Source organism: Passer domesticus, chromosome 1 (genome assembly GCF_036417665.1).
Source record: "Passer domesticus isolate bPasDom1 chromosome 1, bPasDom1.hap1, whole genome shotgun sequence".
Taxonomy (NCBI): domain Eukaryota; kingdom Metazoa; phylum Chordata; class Aves; order Passeriformes; family Passeridae; genus Passer; species Passer domesticus.
In genome coordinates, this window is record NC_087474.1 from 132,790,543 (window position 1) to 132,818,037 (window position 27,495).

A 27,495-nucleotide genomic window follows, 5' to 3' on the forward strand; every position below is an offset into this window, starting at 1 on the left:
CTTGTACTTCAAAAAGCAGAGATTTTTCTGTAATGCTGAAGAAGGCACTACTCTGTAACCTCCCTGCTCACTGGTCTCAGAACTGCTTCCACCAGGGACCATCGCTCAGCAATGCAGCTTCCAGCAGGGATGAGCACTAGGCACAGCCAATAAGCACTAGTGTGCTTTAGTTTGCCTCGTAGGAGCAGGTGGCTGCATCACAGCAGGCGTTTTATTGGACCACCCCAAATCCTGCCTCAGCTAGCTCTCCTTTTTTTTGTTTTTATTTTACTCTCTTTTTTCCTGTGCCTTCAATGAAAGAATATATTTCTTGTTATTTTCTTTAATATCTGAATATTTTTCCCCTTGTCCATGAATGCCAGTTTTTTATCACTAGTGGCAAGGTCCCCCCTGCTCCTGCTTCCTCCCAGACTGATGCTATGCTTCAGTTCTTGCCTTTAAAAAATCTAGCAGTAATAGAAAACAAAGAAACCCTCCATTTACTGCACATTTAATCACATTTTTTTTTAAATAGAAGCTAATCAATGAGTCATTCACTTTTTACTTTTTAATGTGCAACAAATGTATTTCTTTGAGCGCTGGTATTTAAACCAGCATGTGCATTAACTGTGTGTGTGTTCCACTTTCCTCATAATCCCAGGCATTTGAGCCCCTGCCAACTTCTTTATTCGGGGACCTGCCTTCTCCACACTCCCTTTGTAAACTTTGCATTTGTTTTGCTTTCTAGTGATCATTGAAGTTCTCACTCCAGCTGGGAGGACAGCCAGGCACCTTCAAGAACAAGGGAATGATTGACAATATTAGGCAGAAAATTGTCTACCAGATGCTGCTGAAAAGGAGAGGTGGCAACCTTCCGACCCCCTTCTCAGTACGCGAAATCATCGCTTCTGTGACACGCCTCTGCCCCACTTGTCAGCTGAGTGGGGAGCACGGGGTCACTTCTGCGTCTGGCTGTTGTGCAGTAAAATGCCACCCTGCAGACAAGGCTGCGCCTTCTGCATGAAGGAGGTCCCAGTGCCAGCCATGCGTTGGAATGAAGTAGAAAAATTCACCAGATATTACACGTTACTTTTCAGTTACCACCCTGAAATACTGACCAGGTCTAAGTAACCTAACAGGTACAGAAACAAAGAATTCCAGACAGTCCATCCTTGGACTGTGAGAGGATAAACACCAACCAGACCTGCACGGCTTTTTAAAAACCCCTCCCCAGAGGTCTTCCTGTTGTCATTAGTACTTTAATGTGATTTACATGTTTATGTCTCTTAAAAGGTTTTGTTCCTCCCCTGAAAAAAGAGGTCAGCTCACTGGAGTTTCATGCTAGTGCTAATACAATGACTATGGTTCCCCTTTTAACAAATTAACTAGACTGTGAAAAACAAAGGGATGAACTTGAAAAAGGTAAGACTAACATCTTCCTACTTAATTAGCTCACTGAACATGAAAAAGCAAGCAAGCAGAGAGAGAATACGCTTTTTCTGAACAAGAGCAGTGGAGGACCAAAAAACCCTAAGAGTCTTCACTGAGGGCAGACGCACAAGACACACAGGCCTCTGAAATGCAAATGTTTCAGCACAAAACAGAAATAACCGTATATAGTTGGGGTTTTCATACACTCAGACACACATGCACACACAAAGCTATTTGAGGGAGTTTCTGTGTTTGTGCTCATTCATGTGGGGTAACAGCAATGTGTGTGAATAACAATCCCTGAAATGACACCAGAATTAAAGGAAGGATATAGGAAATTAAAGATGATAATTGAAATGCTATTTTAAGCAAATGCATTCATTAATTGTCTTAATTCTTAACTCAGGTGGAACTTCCCCTGCAAATTAGCATGTCAACTTCCTCTTTCTCAGTGAAGTGTCAAAGAACTCAGATTGATTCTGAAAGTCAAAGCTGAATTTGCAGAGATAGCAATTACAAAGAAAATAACTAGCTTTTCCTTTCAAAATGAACAAATTAGATCGGGCACTCAGAAAAACATAAATATTACAGGACCCATAAAACTTCTTTCAGACTCGCTCTTTACATGGAAACTCCTTTATAAATCTTGTGAAAGCAAGAAAAAAAAAAAGACTACCTAACTGCCAGTGAACACCAGCAATAAAAATATTTATACCAATAAATTAATAGGTACAATTTTATTTTTATCATCCTATGATAGTAAGACAGTATAGTTTTATTTGCATAAATTCTTTATTTTAGAGATGAATACTTGCCTTTGAAAAAAGGCACTCCACATTTTTTTACTTGCATACCACACTGACAAGGCTCCAAGTAAACACCACTAACCAAAATTTAAGGGAAACACCAAATAGACAGATAACTTGAGGATTGCCCACACCTCAAAGATTCCAACATCAATCACCTGCAAGCCAGCTCACTAGCTGGAGAATTAGGAGATATTTTCTGTGTTGAACATGTCCCTGTTTTCTAGTGAGTGCAGTGCTTCATAAAAACTGATTTTTGGTGCTGGTGCAGTTTTTTGTTTGGTTTGGTTGTCCTGGCGTTTTTTCAGGGAAGCTCTCTAAAAAAACCTAAGTTATTCTGGAGTAACTCCTCAGTCAACTCCTTGGGAGTGTCCAGAAATACGGACAGTTTTGATGGCCCGTTTTCCCCTGAAAGGAACGAGACCACACCAGGCTGTTTGTTCCGCTTTACTCGCCCGTCCTCCGGGATCAAGCTGTCCCGTTCTCCATGTGGAACCGCGGCCGACCTCTTCCTGCCTCTCCCACCCTGCTCTCCTCCATGAAGACAAACCCCGAGTAAACAAGCAAGGCACACAGCTCGGAGCTGGGCAGGCACAGCCGAAGCGGACTGGCACGGAAGCGGGCCGTGCCCCCGGCCGTCCCGCCGCTGCTGACGGGCCGCTCTCCGCACCGCCCCCGGGCGCTGAGGGCCGGCCGAGAGCGGCAGCCCCCGCTCCATGCTCCCGCCCGCGATCCTGTTCGGCTTTTGCCTCGGATTCCGGCTGCCCCTGCCGGCGGAGCGCGGCGCGTAAACACGCGCGGCGGGGCCGCCCGGCCGGCGGGAGGGGCGCGGGCAGGCGGCGGCGCCGGGACGGCCCTGCCAGGCCCTGCCCGCCCGGCCCCGCGGAAGGGGCGGCCCCAGGGCCGGGCCCCGGCGGGAAGGAAGGGGCCGCGTCCCGGCGGCGGCGGCTGCTGCTGCGTGGTTCTTGCACCGGGCTGGAGGCGGGCGCTGGTGCCGGCTCCCAGCAGCTCCCGCCCCCGCTCTGCCCTTCTGCGTGGCCCCGTGCGGTTCGGGCTCTGCAGTAATCGGTGCCGCTGCGGGTTATAAATAAACACCGTAAAGCCCCCGCTGCTTACGCGTCGGAGGGTTGTGTAAGACTTTCGGCTTCCTTAAAAAAAATATCCAAATAAAGCCATTGTTGTCTTCCTCTGTGAGGGGCGAAGAAGTTTAGAAACTTTTATGCAAGAGCTCAGAAATCGGCAAATGTGTAAAATGACCCAGACTTGGATCTGTCACACCTCATGATTGATAACCGAGGACCCTCTGACATGAGCGCGGCTGGGACGATCCGAGCTCGAGCAGCTTTACAGGCACAGCACACGTGGGAGCGTGTGCTGCTAAACACGCACTGGGATGCGGTGCAATACCCGAAATGTGAAATGCAGTCAAGGTCGCAGCTAATAGCTGTGGGGAGTTCAACTCAACTGCAGCAACCCCCTGGGAAACAGGAAAAGGTCTTAAGTTCCAGCTACTAAATCTCACTCATTTCTCTTCCGGGAGATCAGAGCTTTGGTTTTGTTTTCAAAGGGAAGATGTTGTAAAACCAAAACTTTTAAATTTTGGTTTGGAATTTTAAAGTGCTGGTGTTTTAAGGGTTTTTTTTGGGGGGTTTGGTGATGTGGTTTTTTTGTTTGGGTTTTTTTGGTTTTTTTTGTGATTATCTTTTTAACTGTAATGTTTTGGCTTGAATTTCTAAGTCTTTTGAATTCATTTTTTGGTCTCTAAATGGTTGGGCTTTGTTTAAAAACACGTCAGCTGTTCTGTTCTGCTGGCTTCCTTTGGTAGAGGTATGTTGTAGTTTAATCTATGATTTATGTAAGCAAAAAGAAGGCCTTGCGGGTACTAACATGTTACTAAAAACAAAGGGTTCAAGTGTTTATAGAACAAACTTATTTGTGTATAATTTTTTTCCCATTTAGATGAACTGTCAAGTCAGGCTTTATTGTGGGAGGAGTGGAGCAGCAGGAAGGAGCAGAGCAGAGGGAGAAGCCAGCACAAGTTTTCCTGGAGGTTTTTTGTCTTATTGGTGTTGGAGATATTTGGCCAAAAGGTGCTAACACAATGCACAAGTTTGGTGTAGATGGCAAGAAAAAGAGTTTCATTAGAGCTAATGAAGCATCTACTGCCTTGTCTGAGTTAGTAATTTGGAACATGTTACTTGAATAAACACAAAAGTGAAAAACAAAGGCAGAGTGAAGCAGCTCAGGGAAGCCCAACAAAGAAAAGAAGGAACAGGAATGGATGGTTCTAGTCACAGAGGAAGGACAGTAGAAGAGTGGAAGGGCAGGGGAATCAAGTAGTAGGAATGGGAGGCTAGCTCCAAGGCAGTGGATAATAGCAGAGATATGTATGAAGCCAAGAATTTTGTTTCTAATACTTATTTCCTCACAATTTCTCCTTGAACACAACTCTTCTTGATGGACAAGTTACTGGGACAGAGAAGAAGAGGACTAGACACCCTTGTAAAAGAGGCTTGGGATAATTACACATGACACAGGTAAGTGTACTGAAGATACCTGATACAGCTGTTGTTAAAAGTTTGGCTCATTTTCCTTTTGTGTCTCTATTTCGTGGTCACATTACTCTTTGTGCTGCTCAGTTCAGCTGCGTGCAAAACCCAAATTTAGGAGACTTGGGACCTAGATTACCATTTTGGTCAAGTTCTTATAGAATAACAGCGCTGATTTTAGAGGAGAACTAACCTTTTCTGCCACAGAGCATTAGGTGAACAGCCTGATACATGCACTATTATTTCAAGTGTTTTAATTTTAATAACTAAGTGTAGCATAGTTCTTTCAAAAAGGAGATTAGTGAACTGACACCACCCATCTTGCTAGTTATCTACAAGTAGATTACAGAGAATGATACTCCTTTGCACATGCATTTTGCAAATGTTCTCCTTGGTTGTACCCTTTATTTTGCAAATTGCAGACATTGAGATGAAGGGTCTATAATTTCCTAGCTTGCCTTTCTCTTGGAACACTGGTGCTGCACTGGCACGCATCCACTTTGCTGTGACTTCATTTGAATACAGCAAATTCTTTATTATGATGAACAATGGGTTGCTCTCTGGTCTGCTTTGAATCTCAGTCTGCTCATGGAGATTAGTGGGTTTTGAGCAATGCCAAGTCACTAAATATCTCTGCTTCACTGATCTCAAAAACATTTGTGACAATGGATTTAGTAGTAATTTTCATGCATGTTCCTGCCTTTGAATGGATAATACCTTAGGAGTTGTGCTTCCCATTGCTATTAGATTCTCCATTTCATTCAAAAGGGTTTAAATTCAAAACTTTTTTTTACTCATGTGTTGTTGCTTTGAGATACATAACCACATTTGTTTGTGGTTTTCATCCTTGAATACAACTCTCATTCACCTCTTTGCTTTTATTTGCAATTTGGGGTTTATTGTCATTCATATTACTAAGAAATACCTTGCGGCTAAACCATGTCTTATATTGATGTTTATCATATTGTTTCTGTCAATGCATTGACAAAACCTTGTATGATAAAGCAGGATACAGAAAGGACAAATTAAAAATTTTCTCAAAGACTGTTGGTCAGTCTTTTTCTCTTTCCTGAAAATTTCTTAAGACAAGGAGTATTACTTAATCTTGATATATAAGACAGAAAGTGATAAACCTTTAAAAAACACTGGGTTAAATTTTCCAGAAGTGGACAGATTCCAAAAGCCTTGTGTTGCTGCCAGATCAAGCAGTGGACTTCTCTTTTATTTGTTCCAGGAAAACAGCAATTAATCTCCAAAGCTGGGTTTGGTTTCAGAAAATAGATGAGCCCAGTGAATTCCTTATTAAACTAAAGAAATTTACTAAGCTGACTTCCTTAAAAGTAAAAGCAAAAGTGTTCAGATCAACCAACGCAGACATAAAATAGGTAAGAGAAGTATTAAGAAAGGCTGAAAAAAATCTAAATAGACCTATCTTGGTGGTAGTTTCTCTACAGTGAAGTTGCTCCTAGTTCAGGATTTGGCTGTTGTACTCCTAATCCATGCATGCCAAAGGATATAATTTATTCATAGTATTTCAGAAACTTTTTCTCTGTGAATCTTTGAAGATTTGTCCTACTCAGTATCTTTACCTGCATTCCAAAGGCCTGTACTGCCCCCTGAATTACAAATTCACCCTGATAAATCCAGTGGATCAGCCAGGACCTTTGCTTCTGTACATAACACACTCTGACGTCAGCAACACAAAACCAAAGTGGGTGGCATAAAAACCTTTCAGGAAAGCTGTGTCAGTGCTGTGCTACACTTACAGCAATAAGCACAAAGACTGTGTTTAGGGGCAGCAGCCTGCCTGAAAGAATTGCTGTCACTTCTCTTGCTCCAAGTGCTGATCAGCTTGAGCTGTGAGCCCACGATCACTTCCACCTGCTGTTGGTGTTGGACAGGAAAGATACCTGGCCTCAGGCTATTAAATCTAGGGCAAGGTTTCACTGAAGGTGGTGTCTGAACTGCCACCCAGCAATGTGAGGTCACCCTGTATCATTACTTGCCCAGGGATGTAGTAAATCTTGCTTGGTGAGATTTGTAGTGTTTTAAAATGTTAAAAAACTGACTCTTGTGTTTGTACTCAAATAGACATTTTGCTGCAGTGTGACCGTGGTCTTTTCTTCTCAGGTAGCTACCTCCAGCTCTTCTTTACCAGACTCAGGGGTTCTACATACCTATTTTCAGCTGTGCTCCACAGGGATCCCTTCTCCTTTGCAGATTTAGTTAAAACATCTTCCAGCTGTCAGCATTTCCATTCTGGGTAAAAAACCACGGCCCTCTAATCCTTGAGTTCTAATCATCTTCCAGCCACCTTGATTCCAGTGTTCTGACCTGGCCTGAAGATGCCAGCAATGGAAAAAGATATTTCTGTTTTTCCCTCTTTCTTCCCTCAAAGCATAATTATAAGCCACAAGTTTTGCACATAGACATGTACTAACAGGTGCTAGGCCTGTTCAAATTTTTGCATTGATCAAACTTGAATTCAATTCACAATTACAGTCAGGGAAACAGCTTCCAATGCATGCACAGAACATTTGCTAGATAATGAAGAATTTTAAAACCTGTCCATGAAACTTTGTAATACTAGATGAAGCCAGAAGTATTGTTATTGTATCTGCCCACAATTCCCACTGCTGAAAAGAGCAAGGTGATTGAATAAAAGACAAGATTTTCCAGTTTGCCTGTCAGCAATTATGTGGAACAGCAGATAATGAGGAAAAAAATAATGGCATTAATTTCAGACCTAAGTGAAAAAAAAACCCCAACCACTGCATGGTTCATCATGGGGCTAATATTCTGTAATGATTGATGATTCTGTAATCAGAGCCCACATAGAGAGAAACAGGCTGTAAATTAAATGGTGTATTTCACAAATGGTTTGGAATTGTAATGTGATGATCAAAAATTTGCAGAGGAAGACTTTATGCCCCTTTATAACAAGCTGCAATGCTTCTAACAGAAATAATTAGGGTTCTGACAATGTATTTGTTTGAATGAAGAATTGAGTTTGACAATAAAAAATAGCCTGTAATCTGTGTGTCACATGCAGCTTTCTACTGACATGGAGCCTCATGGTCTAGTGCACCAGCATTCACAGCAAATTAGTCTCAGTTTTACTGTATTGCTTAACCACACCAAGTGGTACCCAGAGAAATAAAGTTGGTTTACCAGGTCTCTGCTAATTGAATAGTTCTCACAATTGAAAAATAATACAATAATTTAGTGCTTAAAAGTAGACTTAAAATAAGCTTAAAATATGTCTCACTATGGTTTGAACTTCCTTTTTTAGACTTAGTAGTAAGGAAAAAGGAAAGGAGGAGGAATCCATTTCTCTTTCAGTTTTGAAATCCCAGTTTGGCAGGCCACTGGCTTTCTCAAACAATTCACTGCAATTCCTTCCTGGAAAGCTTCCTCCTCTCCAGAGGTAAAGCACCCCTCTTAGCTTTCCATAGAAAAGGAAAAGTGCATATTGAAAGTAAATTCTGGTGTTCATTTGAAGAGATTAATAGAATTCTGGTGAGGAATCTGGACTAACATGAGAAAACATGCACTGAAAAGTCCATGTCAATTTGAGTTAAACAAAACAACTCTTGCTAGTTATCTACAGCACGTGAGCAGATCAGCCATGCAGCACACACAATGCCTCTGACACCTCTAGGAACTGCAGGATCTGTTGCAGCCTTTAAGAAAATTTGAGTAATCCATAAAGTTTTGGTTGTATCTTGCCTGTGTTCCATGTCTCATATGGACATGTTCCATTTTGGAAATCCCACAGGCAGCAGCCCTAATTCTTTCTAATGTTGTCACAAGTGCAGCTGACCTCTTTCTTAAGGCAGTGTAAGATGCTCTATCTACAACTGCCACTCCTCAGAGGTCCTGAACACAGTTTTTCAGCTGCTCATCAGAAAACTGGATAGTGTTATTAACCATGTCTTAAGCAGCTGATAAATAGAAAGGGATCTTGCATTCTGTGATGGCTTGTGTGGTCATACAGTCTAACAAAACACCATTTCTGAGTTAGTGAACCTTTTTGGGGGCCAGTCTAATTGTTACAGATCCGGAGGAAGGTAATTCCAGCAATGACTACTTTTGGGCATTCAGAAACTGCTCTCATAGAAGTCTGAGTCTGCTCAGGTTGGGGCAGTCCTTACCTGTGGCATCCATGCTAGTGAGAAATTTATAAGCCTTGTTAACATATTTTTTTCTTTTTCTGTTTTAATAATGATTTGTAACAAATTTCCTAGCTCTTAAATATGTGACAGGGTTCTTGCCCACTTGTGGTGGCACATTTGAGTCAGATTTTTCACTGATGCTGGGAAGGTGTGTGTAGCATGTGGAGGAGATGAGACACCCATTCACAAGAGCTTGTTTCTTGGCTAACTTTTACATCAGTCTGGTTATGACAAGAAATGAAAATGTGTCTGCACCATAGCTATCAGCCAGGATTTCAGTGGCTGTCCCCAGGCTTGCAGGAATGAGCATGTGACAGTTGTGAAAAGGGGCACAGCACAGGGTGACACAAGCTCCTCTCTATTGACCTCTGATTTTGATCATTAATCCAATAGGGAGAAATTGCAATATAACTGTATGATTCTGAATGCTTGAAGTATTTATATATAACCAAATGCTTTAAGTATTTTTTTCCAATATTTTGTGCAAAGCTTTTCTCTTGAGTCTCCCTTGTGTTATGCATATAAACTTGCCAAATTGTCTGATATGTGTGTGTGATGGATTACATGGCTGGGGAGGATGCTGTGCTGTAGCCATGTACCAAGCCATCTTTGAGGGTGAGGATACTGGCAATAAGAGCACTCCCCATTGCTTCACTTTTGCTTGTTTCTCCACAGTAGCAACATCACAGTGAGGTGTTGTACTGTTTAACTCATTCCCACAAAGGTTTATAAGAGTCAAAAAACATTGGTTTCAGCCTATGACCATGTGGCTCTCCCAGGTGTGCATCAAGTGCAGGAGATAGACCTTTTGTGTAGAACATGAAGATGTAATGGTACAAAGTGCTTCTGTTCCCTGTTAGCTCCCAGATGTGGTCAGCCACATGTGGTTGCCCCAGAAAAACAGTTTCCAGCTATTGCACAAAAAAAGTCTCCTTCCAGTGCTAAAATCAGTGGTCTCAGGCATGTTGGTAGCAACAACAGCTGTTGAATTTTTTCAAGTGAGCTCAGCAGACCCAAAATGAAATCTGGGCAGCCACCAAAGACTACCCTAAATACACGGAAATTAGAGAAATATTTTTAGTTCCAAATTTGCACAAGTGAAACAATCCTTTAAAATGTAATCCAAGGAGTTACCTACTGTGCTTTCAACTTGTCATGAGTGTTTAATGCCCTCATGACAGTTTTAGGGCTAGAGACAAGTTTGAGGGGTGTTGAGCCAACACTTTTCACACATATTTCGTTTATTTACACTGCAGCTTGTTTTGTACATTGCCTATAAAATTATGCTTCATAGAAGAAAAGCCTGGCAACACCAGCAAAATTGTTGTAAACAACCAGAGTGAACACTCCAGCCTGTGTACAATAGACAAGTCAGAACTCAAAATAGCACCAGAGGAAAAAAAACCAACCTCCTTTAGCAAACAATACGAACATTGTTTGTTTTTAAGAAACACTGAGCTTTGTTTTCAGTTTCTAGATTAAGCCTAATTGCCAAAAATGCCTTTTGTTACTGCCTAAACCAAACTCAAGTTGGGAAGCATTGTCAATAATTATTTCAATTAAGAATGTACCATCAAAAACCTAAGGGTGGGAATGCAAGAAGTGAACAGTTGTTCAAAATTAAGAGCCTCTTTCTCTCCCTATCCTTTGCCTCTTTTTTCCCCTCAGGTATAGAAATTGCAGCTTTAATGAACAGCAATAGAAACTGAGTTTCTGAGAAAAACTAAGTTCAAAATGGAGAGCTTTTGGCAGCAGTCTCCCTCCCCCTCTCTTTGAGATCCTTAACACATGCCAAAATTTTCCTCTTAATGCTTGCCAGGGCTATTGAATGCTGAAGTCACTGTTTTGAACTTAAAACCTCACGGAACTCTGAGACATCTGTATGGAGGGTGCTTGCTGCGCTGCGTATCTGCCAAAACCCAAGACTGAAATTCAGCTTTGCAGTCTTAGAAATGAAAATTATCCCAACTGCATTCTGTCTCCCATAGTTTCTCTTCCCCTTCTGGCTCTTCCACCCCATCAGGCACAAACAATGCGGGTTTCTTGTACCCTGCAGTACCCACCTTCTTCCCATTAGAAACAGAACACTTGGCAATCTTCCTGGATACCCATGCTGGTCCAAAATTGTCTCTGGGACACATGCCTTCTTTTGTGGTCACTGGAGTGAGGGGCACGTCCCTTGCAGAACAAATCTTACTCATTAAAATGAGCAGAAACAGAAGTTGTTCATTAGTGGCTGTTCCTACAAGTGGATGCATGTTGTATAAACAGTAAGTATGCTAAAGCTGTCCAAGCTCATGGATTCTGGGGATTGCCTCTCTTCACATCCTTTTGCTACTGAATCTGTTCATCAGAGACAGAAATGAGTTAGGGAATAAGGCAACTTAATGGCAAGGTTTTTATTTCTGCCCTAACAGGGAGTACAATTCATAAATTAAACAGCCCTGAGAAAAGCTGGGAGAGGGCCCCAAAATCTGCATGCAAGGAAGAAGAGCATTTGAAATTCTGGATCCTGTGGAGACCACTGATGGATTCAGAGCCAATCATGCCAAGGGCTTGAGGCTTTCTAGGAAAAAGAGAACGTTTTCTGTTTGGTGAGGAAAAGGAAACATGAAGGAACACTTACTTGATAGGCCTTTGGTGTCAAATCTACAAGCTGGGTGTAGTAACGTGGCAGATGTTGGCAAAGTCTGTCTAATGAAAATTCCTGTAATTTTTCACCGACCTTAAACTATCTCTGTGGCTGTGAAGAATAAGTAGCAAGAATCCCTTGTGATGTGATAGCATTCTTATTATTTTCCTTTGTTGCAAATGTACTTTACAGAGGAACAAATGAATTAGCTTAATCATGAATTAACTACACTTTGAATGGCACCGTGTGGCTGTCAGTGCTGCAACTTTCTTCTTCCTGCAGTATGAAAATTGCATGTGCATAACTGGAGACAAATCCCTCCAGATGCAGTGTTGTTATTTCTGTTATTTTTGAAATACCAAAATCTGGACATCAATGTTATCCATGAGAGATGTCCTGGCCTGACCAGATATTAATCCCAAATGAGCTCAAGCACTCCTCTAAATCAGTTCTGAATGCAGCCTAAAGTGCACCCAGCACTTTATATTTCCCACCATACTATGATGGAGATGACATATGCATTAAAGTGTTGGATTTATGCAGATTTGCCAAGAGGGCAGTGGTGCACAAATAGAGCTGTGTTTAACTGAAAGGACATGTGCTCCCCATACGGATGCGGTCATGGTTGCTTAGGCTCTGAATGAGTTCATATTGCACTTCTCCAGAAGAAAACATTTGCTAAGTATTTCTTCGGGCTAATTTTTTCATGCTGCAAATAGTAGTTGTCATCATCTCACCCAACACACAGGTTTCAAGACACAAGCTGTCAGAACATACTGGAATGGTTTGTTTCTGTGAAAGATGATTGCCAGGAAGTACCTGCCTCTCCTATATTGCGTGAGCAAACCCTTGATATCATCTCTGTGTTCCTCAGTGACTACCTCAAGTGGTTTGTTCTCAGTACATTGCCTGTCAGAGACTCCTTTGAAGTTACCTAACTCCCTTAGTGCTGCAGGGGACCCAGATACTCAGCTCTTAATTTTTGGTAACCATCTACGGCTATAATAGCCTCATGAGTATTCTCCATACATGTTGAAGTGTTTTGGGTTTGGTTTTTTTGTGATTGGTTGGTTTTTTTTGTTTTGTTTTTTTTTTTTCAAAGCAAACAGAAAGTTGCTCAGCTTGGGTCCAAAAAGGAATAATTTGTATTTTGAAGGGGTCTATTTAGATTAACCTAAAATTACTTAATTTATTAAGAATGTGCCTGTACAGCCACCCCAGGCACCAAGATGGTAATTTTGGTTTTAATTTTGTCATATATGTGGCCGAAAAAGCACAGAATAACCTCCAGGCTATGTTCTCTTTGTGAAGGGGTTCCTCTTGCTGTAGCACCACATGGTGTGTTGCCTCCAGCTCACACATTTCCAGTGGGAGAGTTCTCTCTTCCAAACTCTCTTGTTCTGTGAACCACACAACTGACCACAAACAACCTGAAATCTTTCTGTCTTGAATTTCCAGCCAATTTTCACTATAGGCCATTGCTCAGGCAGTTCTAAATGGAAAGGTGCATAAGAAGAGCCTTGACAAGGGAAGTTACGTGATCTCAAACCCATGATGCTCTTTCTTCTCCTCTCCCCTTGACACCCATGCATACACATAAATAAAGAAATACACCCACCTATTTATCTCCCTTTTGTGGGGTAATTGCCTAGGTTGTGGCCAGACTGCAGTGCTGGTGCAGAGACATACGAGCTCCATGGGCTTGTGTGGTTCTGTGCAGGCTCCTTAGCTGAGGCTTGGAGCTGGACCTGCCAGGACCAAGGCTGGAGCTGTGCTGAGGCAGCTCAGGGGATGTTACCCATGTGCCAGAGCCAACTGTTTATTCTGGTAACTTGGGCTGCAGAAGCAGGCTGTGCCTGGGCTAGGAGGCTTGCCAGATACCATGTGTATTGGAGAACACTGCAGATGAAACCAGGAGGACCTAGTGGGAATGTGGGAGCCATGGAAAAAAAGTAATCTCACTGTTTAGAGCATCATAAAAAAATTATTACAATGAACAGCAGAGAATGGACTTTACTCCCACTCATCTCTTTGCACTCATCTGCCCAATGAGTATTTTAGCTGCAAATTATAAAGGTTGGGATCCTTGTCATCTTATTCTTCCACTTATCAGTGTCAGCTGCAGACATGTTACAGACAAGTGGCAATCAACACCTTTCAATCATGTAGCAAATCTTCAACTGTTACCTAAGCTGCAAAATCTGGAGGGAAAGAAACCTCAGATTTACAAATACCTTCACATACTCCATACAGGTTTGTGCTAATTTTTATGCTTACACCTACTGAGACAGTTTCTGTGGGCAAAAACCCCACACCTCATCCAGCAACTAAAGTCATTGCAAATAAGGTCACAATACTACTTTTCCACAAAAATCCTCTTATTTGGTGAATGAGGTGGCTCTATGGTATCTGCTTGAAAGAGTCCAAAGGCTTTGGAGGGATCCAAGAAAGCTGATTGATATTTAAGCTTCACCTCCTCCAAGGTCAACAGGGGTCCATCTTAAGGAGCAGGAAGTCAGGCAAAAATGCCAGGAGACCTGCATGGATGAACAAGGAGCTTCTGGCAAGATTAGAACACAAAAATGAAGTATATAGAAGGTGAAAGCAGGGACAGGAGACCTGTGAAGGATATAGAGATGCTGTCCAAGAGGGCAAAACACAGAAAAGGCAAAGACCAACCAGAATTAAATCTGGTGAGGGGTGTCAAAGGCAACAAGAAGGCTGTCTGTAATTAAATCAGTCACAAAAGGAGGACTAGGGAAAATGTGTACCTGCTGCTGCTGAAGGTGGCAGGGGCCCTGGTGACACAGGACACAGAAAAGGCCAAGCTACTGAATGCCTTCTTCACCTCAGTCTCTACTAGAAAAACCTACCCTCAGCAATCCAAGGACCTGGAGACAGGGGGAAAGTTTGAAAGAACACTTAAGTGAGGTGGAAGAGACTCAGGTTACAGAATACTTAAGCAAACTGGACATGGACCCCAGTGGGATGCACCCAAAAATGCTGAGGAAGCTGGCTCATGTCATTGCATTTTGATTATCTTTGGATGATCATGATGACTTGGAGAGGTGCATGAAAACTGGGGGGAAAGCAAATGTCACTCCTATCTTCCAAAATTACCTGAAGGAGTACTCGAGGAACTATGTGTTTTAATGACAAGCTACTGGTAACCCTCTTCTCCAGTCTGTGACAGCCTCAGCCCTCTAACCTGGAAACAGCACAGAGGTGGTTCTGGTGCTGGGTTGCAAATTCATTCCATTGATTAGAGCAGCAACTGTTTGCTTCCTTCAGAACCCATCCAGACTTCATTTTGCCCAGACCTTTTTTTTTCCCCTTTGTACTTTGCTGCTGAAAATAAGCTGCAGGTGAGAAATTAGGAAGACCTCTGAATGCTAGTTTGAGTGCCAGCCTTCAAGTATCTGCTGGACAAGGCTTGGCTCTCTGCTGGTTGACATGCAGCCTTAGTGCAGCCTCAGAAAGTTCAGGTTCATGTTTATTTGCTTGTTTTTATAGGCTCCCATAATTTAAAATAAAGGAAAGAAAAAAACAGTAACTTTTAGGATAATATGACTTTTGTAGCTCAGCCGACCCCTTAACAGAATTTTGTGGCATAAAGGAAAACCAGAATGCTAGCCTTAGAGTTTAGTCCTTGCCAGATTTTAAGATTAACTACATAAATGTGGAGCATGTATGTGGTTTTCGAAATAGGTGACACAAACCTTTGCATAATAAAAATAGTTCATCAGTTGAAATAAGAGATTGCAACCAGATCTTATTTTTTATTTCATCTTGTGGCAAACTGAAATCCTGAATAATAATTAATAATAATGATATGATAATGAATTATATTACATTATCCTAATCATCCTTAATTACATTAACTGATAATGGGATTTACATGCCATTTCAGTCACATCTGTAAATATGCAGATCTTGACTGCTTTGGTCAATAGGCTCTTTAGCAGGAGCTGTTTCAGAAGAATCTATTGTAGCTCTAATATGCTTTCTAGCACCACGACACACACAGGATCCCTGTTTTCTGCCTGAACTGACAGTTCTCTGTTCTTGCCTATCAGTCCTTCCACAAAGGCTGCACAGAAATTCCAGTCGTGTGAGTTATACGAAAGGTCAATCTCATTTATGTGATAGCCAACTGAGAAGAAGTAGTGCTGAAGTATCTTGCCAGCTACAGTGCTAGGAAGATCATGTCACTGTAGTTTTTGGGCTTTTGAAACAAATCTGTCAGACACATTTTCTACGAAGCAATGTCAAGCCACTCTTTAGCTCCAATGCTTTGTAGTTCAACATAATGCTATGCTCCATGAACACAGGATGAACTGGGAGTCTTTGAGTGAATATGTACCCAATTAAAAGTAAATTGTCAGCCACACTTCACAGGGACTAATTCTGCTTTAAACACCAGGTGTCACTGCAGTATACTCCTGACTCCACACCAACCTCCTGTCAGGTTAAAGCTTTACTTTTAAGTGATGTCAAAGCTTATGGAGAACAAAGATGCTTGCACTTTCTGTTCCCAAGTGTCTCCACGCAGCTATATGATTAGCCAGAATCTGGGAAAACTGTTCAATATTTCAACCAGCCACATTTATGGTTCTATGTGGTTGGCCTCAAACATGAAGCTAACCATAGTAATAGAGCGATTTTATAGCTGATAGCAATTGTTCAGAATGAAGACTAAGAAAAAAAAAAAATCCGTGAAACAGTTCTCTTGATAATAATACTGCATGCGCTTTTTTTCCCCCAAAAGATCAGCCTGTATTGGATAATATTCAACAGTTACTTAATACAAAATTTATATCAAATTGCATAATTTGCAGCTTCCTGGCCCATGAACAAATGTTCAGGAAAAAGCAATCTTCTTTTGCACTTATCAGATTCTGAATGATTTTGCACATGAAATATTCCTTATTTTTACAAATTCTCTATTTGACCCAAAACCTTGTATCTTTTGATTATTAAAATATACTTACCCAGATTAAACATTAAAAAGCCATCACTTTGACAATGAACAGATACTACTTGTCTAATTTCTTCCATCTCCTAGCTTGGTGCAACTACTCCCTGTTTGCACTGTGAATTTTCCAGGAACTTGTTAATCAGTAACTACTTAGTATTATACTAAGTGGGTAAAGCTGCCCTTTTCCTATCTGTAATTAAAGATAATGAGGAGGAAGGTGCAAGTCATGGAGAGTGCAAGACCCAAAAGGTTAGGTAAAACCTAAAATTAGCCTCATGCTCTAGTGTACAAAGGAGCCTTGTTCCAGTGACATGCTTAAAAATGACATTTCTTTGTGTTAGACTTACAAGCAGAATCTGTGTTACATATTCAGCAGTGGTCCTAAGTCATCTGCCTCTGAAATGCTTCAGGATGCTCTTAAAAGTATTTCTACACAAATGAGTCTTGCTACTGACAGAGCAGTGCAGCAAATGGATGGGGAACATTACCTAGAGAGCATCTATAACAAAGGAAAAGGAATCAAATGCCACAGCAATTTCAGAGGATAATCCATAGGGCTGGTAATTGCAAGTTTAAAAATGCTGAAAGCTGCACAGCTTTGAAAGGCTCAAACCTAATATTCTTACCTGCATTAAAGAGCATAGTGCCACTATTCATGGCAGTCCCTGCTTTAGTCAGAGACAACTTAAAGTTGGTGCTGTTGTGTGCATGCTTGAATCTTGGCAGGACTGTGGCTTTGGGAGGAGCAAGGAGCTATATATCACAGAGAAGTCTTAGTAGTTCTTGTCAGATAATGAAATCAGCACAAAATTCCCAGAACAAACAGAATTCTATAAAATAATGCAGGTTTTAAGACCTGCAGGATGAAGTGACTGCAAGGACTGAATAATACATTTGTTAAGAAAACAACAAAAAGAAGCACAGATAAAAACTGACCAACCAACCACTAAAACAAAAGACAAGGCTTATTTATTGTGGTTTATTCTGTCTGTCTATTGAATTTATATATAGATTTTAATCCAATGAATTTTGCCAGGATTTTTGAATTAAATTAATTTCATTGCAATGTAACATGTTTCCCATTTGACATAATTTACATGGATTTCCAATGAATTTGAGTTATTTGCAAATATAATAACCAGAGAAAATGGCAGAGCCTCTTTTAAATGCTTTCAGAGAATACAGTACAGAATCATATGATTTTTTTTTTTCTGCATATAAACAAGTAACTATTAGGATGCTACTGTACATAAATAAAACCTGTATTTTTTATTATTCACCTATGTTCTTACTTTTAGATAACTGCTTCATATGTTCATGTAGCATTTTTCCCCCAGAAATATTTACATAAAACTTTCTACATTTACAGTAAATAACCATAATTGCCTACTGTGCTTTCAGCTGAATTGGCTATAGAAATGTCTGATGAAGATTCTTGGAACAAAGGTATGACTAAATTACATAAACCTGTGTATACTATTACAAAATATTGAGAGGAATTCAATGGCATTTGTTAATTTACAAAATGCAATTTAGTGTTGGATGTGAACTGCTCTAACAGTAGGATAAGCCCTGCAATTACAGTTAAACTACAATTTATAGAACATACATTCTGCAAAACTACAGTATTCCAGTGTTTGCAGTGATGTTGATTAAAGCATTTGATTTCAAACAGGTAGCAAGCCAAATAACTCTTCATGTAGCAAACAAGCCTTAGCTATTGCCATCTCAGAAGTCTGCATGCATTGACTCCATGCATTGTGTATATGGCACAGTCATTGAATCACTGAGCTGTTCCCACTGCCCACAGAGCTGAACTTCACAGGATATTCCACTATATCCACTTTAAGATAGCCAGGACAGTCCTAAGCCTCTATTTGCACAAGCTCATACTGTTTTGAGGATGTTTTGCAGTTCTGTGTCAGTGATCAGAGACTTAAATAGTTGTCCAGAAAACACTTTTTGTTGCTAGAACACTGTGTAAGAGAACTTTGCTGGGAGATATTCCAGCAACACGTATTTTTTCCATTATAAAACAATGGATAAAATAAACAATGTCTGTATTTACATATTCTTATGCACTATGTTCTTAGTATGCAGTGTTCCATATATAAAGTAATTTTATAGTGAAGCTCATATAGCACCCAATTTTAAGTGACTCTCACTGAGACACGATTTTAATAATTAGCTATTAGACATAATTATACCTATAACTGACTATTTTTTGTTGTTTTTATGGAAGTCATATCACTAATATAAAAAAAAGAAAATACATTTCACTGAAAATACAAACAAAAGTACGTATCACTAAACCAAACTTCTGAACTCTTAGGGCCCAATCCTGCAGCCTTGGCTCATGCAAAGAATTCTATTTAAATAAAGTAATCCAGTTAGGGTTGGGTTTTTTATTAGTTTGGGTTTTGGTTTTATTTCTTGCTAAAATCCCCATATCATGCAAGTCCAGATCTACACATGGTGCTTATTTTAGTGCATTTACATTTGTCCATGTTGGGTCTCTAACAGAACAAAAACATGTATTTAGAATTCATTAATTTCCATTCTGTTGATATGGAGGCTTGGTAAAAGATAATCCAGCTGCATCATGGTTGGGTGGTCATGGCTTGATCCTGCCTCTCTTTATATAGGGAATACTGAGAAGAATAAACAAATTTATCCATCTTTTGTGAGACTCAGCACCCCCTCCCTTTAACCTTTTCTACCTTAAAAATCTTTTCAAAACAGGTTGTCTGTGGGACGGGGGAAATGCAAATGAAACTTAGCTATTGTTACTTTATTTTTCTTCCTAGCTGCTGCTGTGGGCTGTACCTGACAGTGAATGCTCTTTTGTGGTTCTGAATGTGGGCTCTCATCACACTTTCATCTAGAAAGACTGGTCAGACTGAGGAGAAGCAGCTCACATCCCCTTTCTTAAGTTAAAGGGGTTGGGACTGTGAAGCAAAGGGCCATTCCTAAATAGTCATTGCCACAGAGATGAGGTGAGATGAGATGATGAGATGAGACAATGAGATAGATGATGAGATGAGATAGATGAGATGAGATGAGATGAGATGAGATGAGATGAGATGAGATGAGATGAGATGAGATGAGATGAGCGCTGCTAGAAATCATGAAGTTGGTACATGCAGAAACTCAGGAGCCACCACAGTGGCTCATTTCAAAGAGCTGTCTGCTGGTAGGATGTTCTGAGGAGACTGGTTATATGACCTTTCTCAGTCTCAGATACAAAGAGCAAATTCCAGTATCCTCAGACATGTGAGAAAGCAGGTTCTTGTGCTCTTAGATGTCTCTTTAATAATGCATTTAAACATTGTGACACTTCACATCTTATGTGTGTCTTTAACTGTCATGTGAGTGCTTGCAAGCTACAGAATTTCTTGCCTGGAAAGAAAGTGAAGACCCCCACAGATGTCTTCCAGACGGGATGTGAGTACCTCAAAACATCAGACTGAAGTCCAGGCTTCTGAGTCTCACAGGCACATTGAAAAGGTCCCGTTCAGGAGTGTTAATGTCATGCAGTTTCTGTGCCCTCTGTACAACTGTCATATTTCACTAAGGACAAAAGAGATTCTCAGGTGGTGACAGGTGAACATAGTGGGGAAGAGCAGTTCCATAAATAAGAGGGTAGTCCAAATCCTACCTATGCTGAAAGTTAAAATATGAGTTAAAATTGTTCTATTTTTAGATATTAGGAATTGAAAACATCAGAATTGTCTCCTTTTTTTTTTTAATAGTAAAAGGATTTGTAGTATTTCAGCCCCCTACTCAATATAGCAAGATTAAAAGGTTATATTGTTTTGTAGTGAACAGGAGGCGTTCTGAAATCCCAAATGAAGCATTCTGAAGTTACTTACATACCTTATAAATAATCTGAGCCAATTGTTGCATTATCATAAAGTATAGGAAATGACATACCTGCTTTCTAAATGAAAAAAAAATAATTGTATTTTCTGTACAAACACATGCTAGTTAAAATTAGCCAATGAATTTGCAGAGACAAAACCCTTGTCAGACTGTGCTATTATAACAATAAACAAACACCACAAATGAAAGCCAATATTTAGGAATGTGTATGGCAAGAGAGCACCACATACAGTAATCTAGTGGCTGTGCAAAAACAGTGAGCATCTTTACCTTTACAGAAACATCCATATTTTTAGGCACTTTGCTCTGGCAATGACTTCAGCCACCACCTTCCCAAAGAGATGCTACAAATCAACTTCAGCACCAGGATATGAAATTGTATTAACAGTAATTATGTTCCCTGCTCCCAGGAAGAGACCTGTCCTTGAAAGTCTTCAGCACACCACCAAAGGAGCACCTGTCAGGCTAAGCATCTTTCTGCATTCTTCTGTTTTGCAGCAGACTGCCACACCAAATTACTTGTGAGGCATGTAAAAGCCTTATTCAGGCATACTTCAACCTCAAAAAATAAAACTCATCTGAAATAACTGGTTATTTGCCCAAGAGCAAGAGCCCCTCATTGGAGTGTGGTTCAAATTAAAATGTTTGATACAGAAACAGATTTCTTACAGTCATGTGGCAAACAAATGTATATGCACAACAGGAGACAGAAAAAAAAAGTCCTTGAGCTGGGCTGCGATGTTTGCAGCCCCACAGTGCACAGATGAGAGTTCTGTCTCTAGCTGCTTCCAAGCCAAGTCACTTGGCCTTGAATGGCTGCTTTTGAACACCCGTGTCCCAGCCTAGGCAGGGCTGTCACATGGGGTGACTCCACCCTGGCTGAGTGAGATGAGCAAGAGACAGGGCAGCACTGTCACCTTTTGTAGTCAAGAGTAGCACAGTTAACATGCAGTTCTGGAAAGCAGACAGTACCAGAGAGAGCACTCTGTGTCACAGACTTACACATGCAAACTATTTATCCAGCATCTTGTGAAAGCACCATTGAAAGGTTGAACTGAGAGCACCGCATACACGGAATTGTGTTCAAAACAGCGGACAGGAGCTGCTCAGGGAGCCATGGGGAAGCATGCAGCCCTGCAGGATGGATTCCTTGAAGGCACGGTAGATAGATGAGGGCTTGGAGAACAAGGCAGCTGGTCATCAGCCAGTTGAAATTATGGGGATGACCCAGTTCTGGGTTACTCATGAATATGAATCCCCACGCCTACTCATCTGTCACTCCATGGATCCTGCTACATGTAAGCAAGCCTGCAATTTATATTAATAGAAAGACTGAAGCAACAAATTGTTCACAGCTGACATGAACACCACCTCCCTGAATGCTCACTATTGTAAAACCTAGGTTCTTCAAAAGAAGACTGATAATTCTTATTGCAAAGCTTAGTCATCATAGCTACATTACTGGGCTTTTTAGTGGATGTTTGTGAGTGACTATTGCTATTGTAGGGCTGACTGAGGTCCAGTACACTAAATGTGTCTCTATAAAGATGTTTCCAAGTTGGGACAAGTAAATGTTGGGTTTGTCCCTGTGTACTTCTGAGTTAAACCACATACAGTGTGGAAAAGAGTATGGAAGTACTAGCTACTTTGTAGAAAAGGCACTATAACTGATCTGATAATTAGATACATGCCCATGCTACAGGTATCTGCAAAGAATTTATTTCTCTCTCTGACTGAGAAAGTTATTCTACACTTATGAACTGGATGACTGGTTTACATATTGGATTAGCACTGGTTCAGGTACATGGTAAGAACAACTCTCATGGGAGACACAGATTCATGGAAAAGTTGTCTGAACTGCATTTCCTGTTTTCTGCCAGTTCCCAGAGGGAAATCAAAAAGATCTTTTCACTACTGCAGTTATACACATATTACTGCACGGTTGGCCTTACTGTGGCAATTTGATGAGAGATTTTATTGTACAGTTGTGCTAAAAAAAGGAGGCAAAGAAATAGACTGTGAAGTTTCCCCAGAAAATATCACCAGATAACAAATACTTCATTTTGGATGCTGACATTTTATTTAGGGATATGGTGAAAGAGTTAAAAACAGCAGTAAAGAGACAAGTAGAAGAGACTCCCTTTTCTTGACAGATTAATCTCTTTGGGGATTACTGCTGGAAAAATCTTTCTATCAAATATATTAATGAAAAGGAAGCATTGACAACAGCCATAAAGGAACAGGTATTACATATGGAAAGAGGGAACTAAACCAGCACCTTGATTCTTTGTCAAGAAATGTAAAAACTCACTTGCCAACCTTGGACTGAATTCTAAAACAATTTCATTTAGCATTAAACTACATAATGGAGATTATGCAGGACTCCCCCACACATCCTTGTTCAGGAGGGTAATTATTTTTTGCAGCTTTTAAGTCCAGTGTGTGTGGATCTCAAGACTGAGGGCAGGTACATGTCCTGAAAGCAGCAATTCAAAATGTGAATAGCTTCTCCATGAGACTGAGGTCTGATGAACCATTAAAAGGTTGTGACCAGCCTGAAAGTAAGTTAAAGAGGAAGGAATGTGCCACTGCAGCACTGCAGACATGGCACCAGCTCCCAGTGCAAGGCTGTATGAGACGGGTTAAAAACAGAAACCAAAGAAAGAAGAGAGGGGGAGGACAATTTTTCTTTCACTGTGTAAAAGGGAAGTCTTGGGGGTTTCAGGAGCGGTTGTCAGAGCAGATGAAAGAAAGGACAGAAAGACTTATGTCCCTTCCTACAAAGCAACATTTCTGATCTGGCTATGAAAAACAGAATGACTGGACAATCCTCCACCATCCTCTGACCTGCTGGTCTCAATGGGGGTATTTCTAGAGTGATGTTTGGTTTTCTTCTTTTGCACCTTAAAATTTACAATCAAGAATTCTGTGCTATTCTTTGCTTTCAACTGACATTGTCTCAAGATATCTTTGAATTGGTCTTGAAATTGAATCTAGTGAACCTGACAAACCCCATGTTCCTACTGATTCTCCAAAAGCAGTCATCCATGTAAAGGGATAACTACATCTTGAGATGTATTTGGGAATTTCAGGAGTTGAGGTATGCCTGCCACTAAGCTGCAGGAGTCAGACTGAGGACTACATATATAAACTGGTACCCCTGAGCAAGGAACAGACAGCAAACACATAGTTGAAGACAGAAGCGGTTCTCCACAACAAGTCTTCTGAAACATGGTGCATCTTGTCTTTGGCCTTAAACAGTGTAAAGTAGGAGGAGAGAACATTCAAAGGTGAATTCACATTCAAGGAAACAGAAACAAAAACTTTTATAAAAGGAAAAACTCCAGAAAGCAGAACCACAGTCATCCTAGAAAAGCACTGTAGTGGAAGCAAAGGGTTTGCTGCAGCTGTCAAAACATGGCAGCATGGTCAAGAACAGGATGGATGTAGAGTGGTCTGAACTGCTTCTCCTCCAGGGAAGAGAGTCGTAGATCGAGTGTGCTGCACTGCTGCACAAGGTCAGGATCCACGAAGTTTGAACCACCCTGTGGGCAGAGGTTGACTGCACAACTGCACTGCTCCTCAGAGCTGTACTACTTTCAGGCAAAGCCTGTAAATCAGCACACTTCTCTCAGTTATGAAGCTATTTCTAATAAATGTGTGTAACCAGATCTATGTTTGCTCTTTATAGTACCAAGTCATGTTGAGAACTGACCAAGCATCCGAGAAGGGCTCAACCTTCAAAACCCAGTACCAACTGAGCTGAAATTAAACCTGCTTTGTTTACTACAGAATAAGCCAACCTCAGTTCATGTACTGTTTATTTTGAATTAAAAATAAACTGTTCTTCAAGCACATGCCAGATAGTACGTACGTGAATGTTGCCAAGCTTGGACTACAACTTATACTTGTGTCCAAATTACAAGTGTATGCTTATATACATGGGGATATGTGCACATGCATGTCACACAATGCTTGTTCTTTACTGTTGGACTATTCTTGTACCATTGTACTATTTATTGTATTATTCTTGAAGAAAAAAGGTAGCAATCCAGTACCTGCTTATTTCATCCAAGCACTGTACCTTGTTTTTCACAGTAACAGAATAACTCAGCATTTTTGAAAAGCCAGTGGCTTTCAAACTGTTTGTCAGAGGCCCTAGTAGGTCTTGGTTGCCCTCCTGCTCCTTTTAGCAGAAGAACAAGGAGGACTAGTGGCTATGCCTGACTAAATCTCACTGTCTCTTTTGCCTCTTTTTTGCCCTGTGGCAGTGTTCTTTTACATAGACTCCATTATTTTAGCTTAAAAACAGCAAGGCATATTCCATTTCCCTGCTCAAGGAGACAGAAAAAGTCAACAAAACAACCCCAGTAGATAATTTTCATTTATCTACTTTTGAAATAGGAAAAAAATAAAAAAACCAAAAACCAGCCCAAATAAAGAATGGGATTCCTCCTGTTACAAACCCCAGTAAGTCAATCTACAAAAACTTTGAAGATGAGAAATATGTTGTTTAAAAAAAAAAAAAGTATTACCCACTTAACACAGTACATACTTTTTCCTATATAAGAAACTAGACAAACATTAAAATAGTTAAGTCTTTTAAAAGGGCAAAATTCTGCAAAAAAAATATTACTCAACACTACTAAGGTCAGATTATACATTATGCCAGTGCATTCAATTGCACAAGTTTTGCAACATGACAATGGTCTGGGATGTGTATGTGCAGGTGTTTATGTCTATTTGAGGGAAACAGTGCAAGAATACTAAGAGTGACCATTGCCATTTCAAAGGGATATTTCACAAATAATCAAACAAAACCCCTACAAATATCAGTACACATCTCAAATACTGCAAGTCATATTCTACAGCCCTTGACATTAAAAAAAAAGAAAAGAAAAAGCCAGCAGAGTTAATTCAAGTACATTTGGAGTCAGTCCCTTGTGAACTACTGTTGTTTGCACTTTAGTTGCAGTGAAGGTGGACAGAGCTCCCCAAAAGACACAGAAGTGAGTGCATCTTCCCCAGCCCCGCAGAGTAAGTCTGAGTTGAGGTACAATTATCTGTGGTTTGCTCAACATTGCAGATGCCAAAACTTGAATGAAAAATTATGCTTGAAAAACACTTTGAAGAAAATTACATAAAATAATCTCTTAAAATGAGAAGCTAGTTTTGTGTAAAGGTAGTCTTTTTGGTACGTAATCCTGTCAGGACGACAAGCATGGCACTCCTTCCCAAATTACGTTTGCCTTGGAGCTAATAACTATAAAGAAACCTTTACATTTTCCTGGTCATCTTTCTGACCTGACGTACCCTTTCTCATGAGCCTTGATCCGCCACCCAGAAAAACCAGCAGGTATCACACCCCAGCTGAAATGTACATTGCTTCTTCACAACTTGCGTTCCATAGGAAAAGCACTTCCCTCTCCACGTTTCACTTGTCCTTTGAAAATAACAGTGGGGAAATGTGCTGCTGGAGTAGTTAAAGCCTGGTGAATTCCCTGTGGTGCTGCAAGTCCCCTATGCTCTCGTAGTCGTTCTCTCCTGAAAGAGCAGTGTGGTTTGTGGTAGGCAGCGACAAGGTCCTCTCTTCCTCTTGGCTCACTGCCTGGATGGCTTCATAGTCCGGCTCCAGCTCCCCGTTTGGTCTGTCTGCTGACTGAGGCACTGAGGTGGAATTTAGGGTGTTTTCAAAGTCCTTCACACTTGCATAGAGGCCACTGCAAACAGACGGGGACCTCTGAGATACAATTTCTTGAATGCAGGTGTAAGGAGAATCCAGTGCCTTGATGGCCTGTCCCGGCTTACTCACCGATGAGTACATGGCTGAGATCTAGGAAAAGGAGATACCTGCTGAGTATGGAGCATGGCATTGTGCAGCAGCCTGTACCCTTGTACTACAAGGATGTTGGTTATTTAAGAAAAGACAGGCTCTTCTGATGAAAAGATACCCATTCTAAAAGGATATGATTTTTTCCTTGGAAAAAAACCCCAACTATTTCTTACATATCCTTCCTTTTCTAGCATGCATTTACAGATCGGTTTTCTTTCAAAAAAGAGAATGCTTTATAAAGTAAGTTTATAAATGTAAAACTTCCTTGAATTTAAAACCCTGGTGAGGGAATTAGAATTGGGCAAAATGGAATGGCTTTTTGAGCAGGAGCTCTTGCAAGTTTTATTATGGTCCTGGAGTCAATTTGGATTTGACTCTCTCAATATGGAGAGAGGCATAAAAGGGAGGATCAGATTGAACTGCTGTAATGTAGGAGAAGGATGCTGTCTGATCCTTAGGACTTTTAAAATTATTATTGTTACTATTTTTAATGGTAGTGGCTACTTTTCTGCTTTTAGAGACACTGCAATGGAAGAATGGTTAATTGTTTTAATAGGTACGACTAAATAGGCACCAACACATGTGAAGACAACATTAAAAATCTGTAGATAAATTACTCACAGCAGATAATAGCAACTAGTGCCAGTACTGATATGAAAGGTCTGCTCTGTTGACTACACTTTGCCTACAAAGAAGAGCTGCTTCTCAGGCACTGAGTATGTGAACTTTAGATTGGAGACTGAATCCTCTCAGCTGTAAACAGCAGAAAGGGAGCCAGCATTTCATTCCTAACTAAAAATTTCCTCTGGTGAGGTGGTACACTTCAACAAGTGCATGAAAGTGGCTCTTCATGAAAAGGTGAGGAGCAGCCCACATCCACACATGTCCCTCTGCTCAGGGATTACCTGGGCTGTTGCCAAGCACAGGATTCAGTCTTAATTCCCTCTCCTGGGCCAAATGGATACTTGCCCTTGCACAAGACAGATGGCTGAAATTCCCTGCACAGCTTCTCTGGTACCCAATATCACAATGCAACATAGCTCTTCTACTACATTTGAAGTCTTTCCCAAACATGCAAAGCCATTTTGAGTTTGTATCAATCCAGTTAAAAGAGTAGATTAGCATGAAAATGTCCATTGCCAATAGGCAACACAGACAGAAGCAGACAAACCAGACCACTTCTGACAATTCTGGGATTTTGTGCTTGTGTATGTTTGTGTGGGGCTGGGA

General features: G+C 40.8%; 1 protein-coding gene and 1 long non-coding RNA gene across 8 annotated transcripts in view; one reads left to right on the forward strand and one right to left on the reverse strand.

The window, feature by feature from the left end:
* The first annotated feature begins 3,213 nt into the window (after nucleotides 1-3,213).
* Nucleotides 3,214-25,334, forward strand: LOC135281401 (uncharacterized). 6 transcript variants are annotated; one of them, XR_010348067.1, is made up of 3 exons: nucleotides 3,214-3,347; nucleotides 4,176-4,753; nucleotides 11,358-25,334. It is a non-coding gene; the product is annotated as an uncharacterized LOC135281401 (long non-coding RNA). The 6 variants fall into 6 exon arrangements; XR_010348064.1 differs by having other exon boundaries at nucleotides 3,246-3,710; XR_010348069.1 differs by having other exon boundaries at nucleotides 3,246-3,710; nucleotides 4,695-4,753.
* The window catches only part of PAG1 (phosphoprotein membrane anchor with glycosphingolipid microdomains 1), a 42,749-nt gene continuing 39,490 nt past the window's right edge, over nucleotides 24,237-27,495 (reverse strand). For both annotated transcript variants that reach the window (XM_064390199.1, XM_064390194.1), the window contains exon 8: nucleotides 24,237-26,265. In XM_064390199.1, coding sequence (XP_064246269.1) covers nucleotides 25,915-26,265 — 351 coding nt within the window. In that variant the 3' untranslated portion in view covers nucleotides 24,237-25,914. The remainder of the gene's footprint in view (nucleotides 26,266-27,495) is intronic.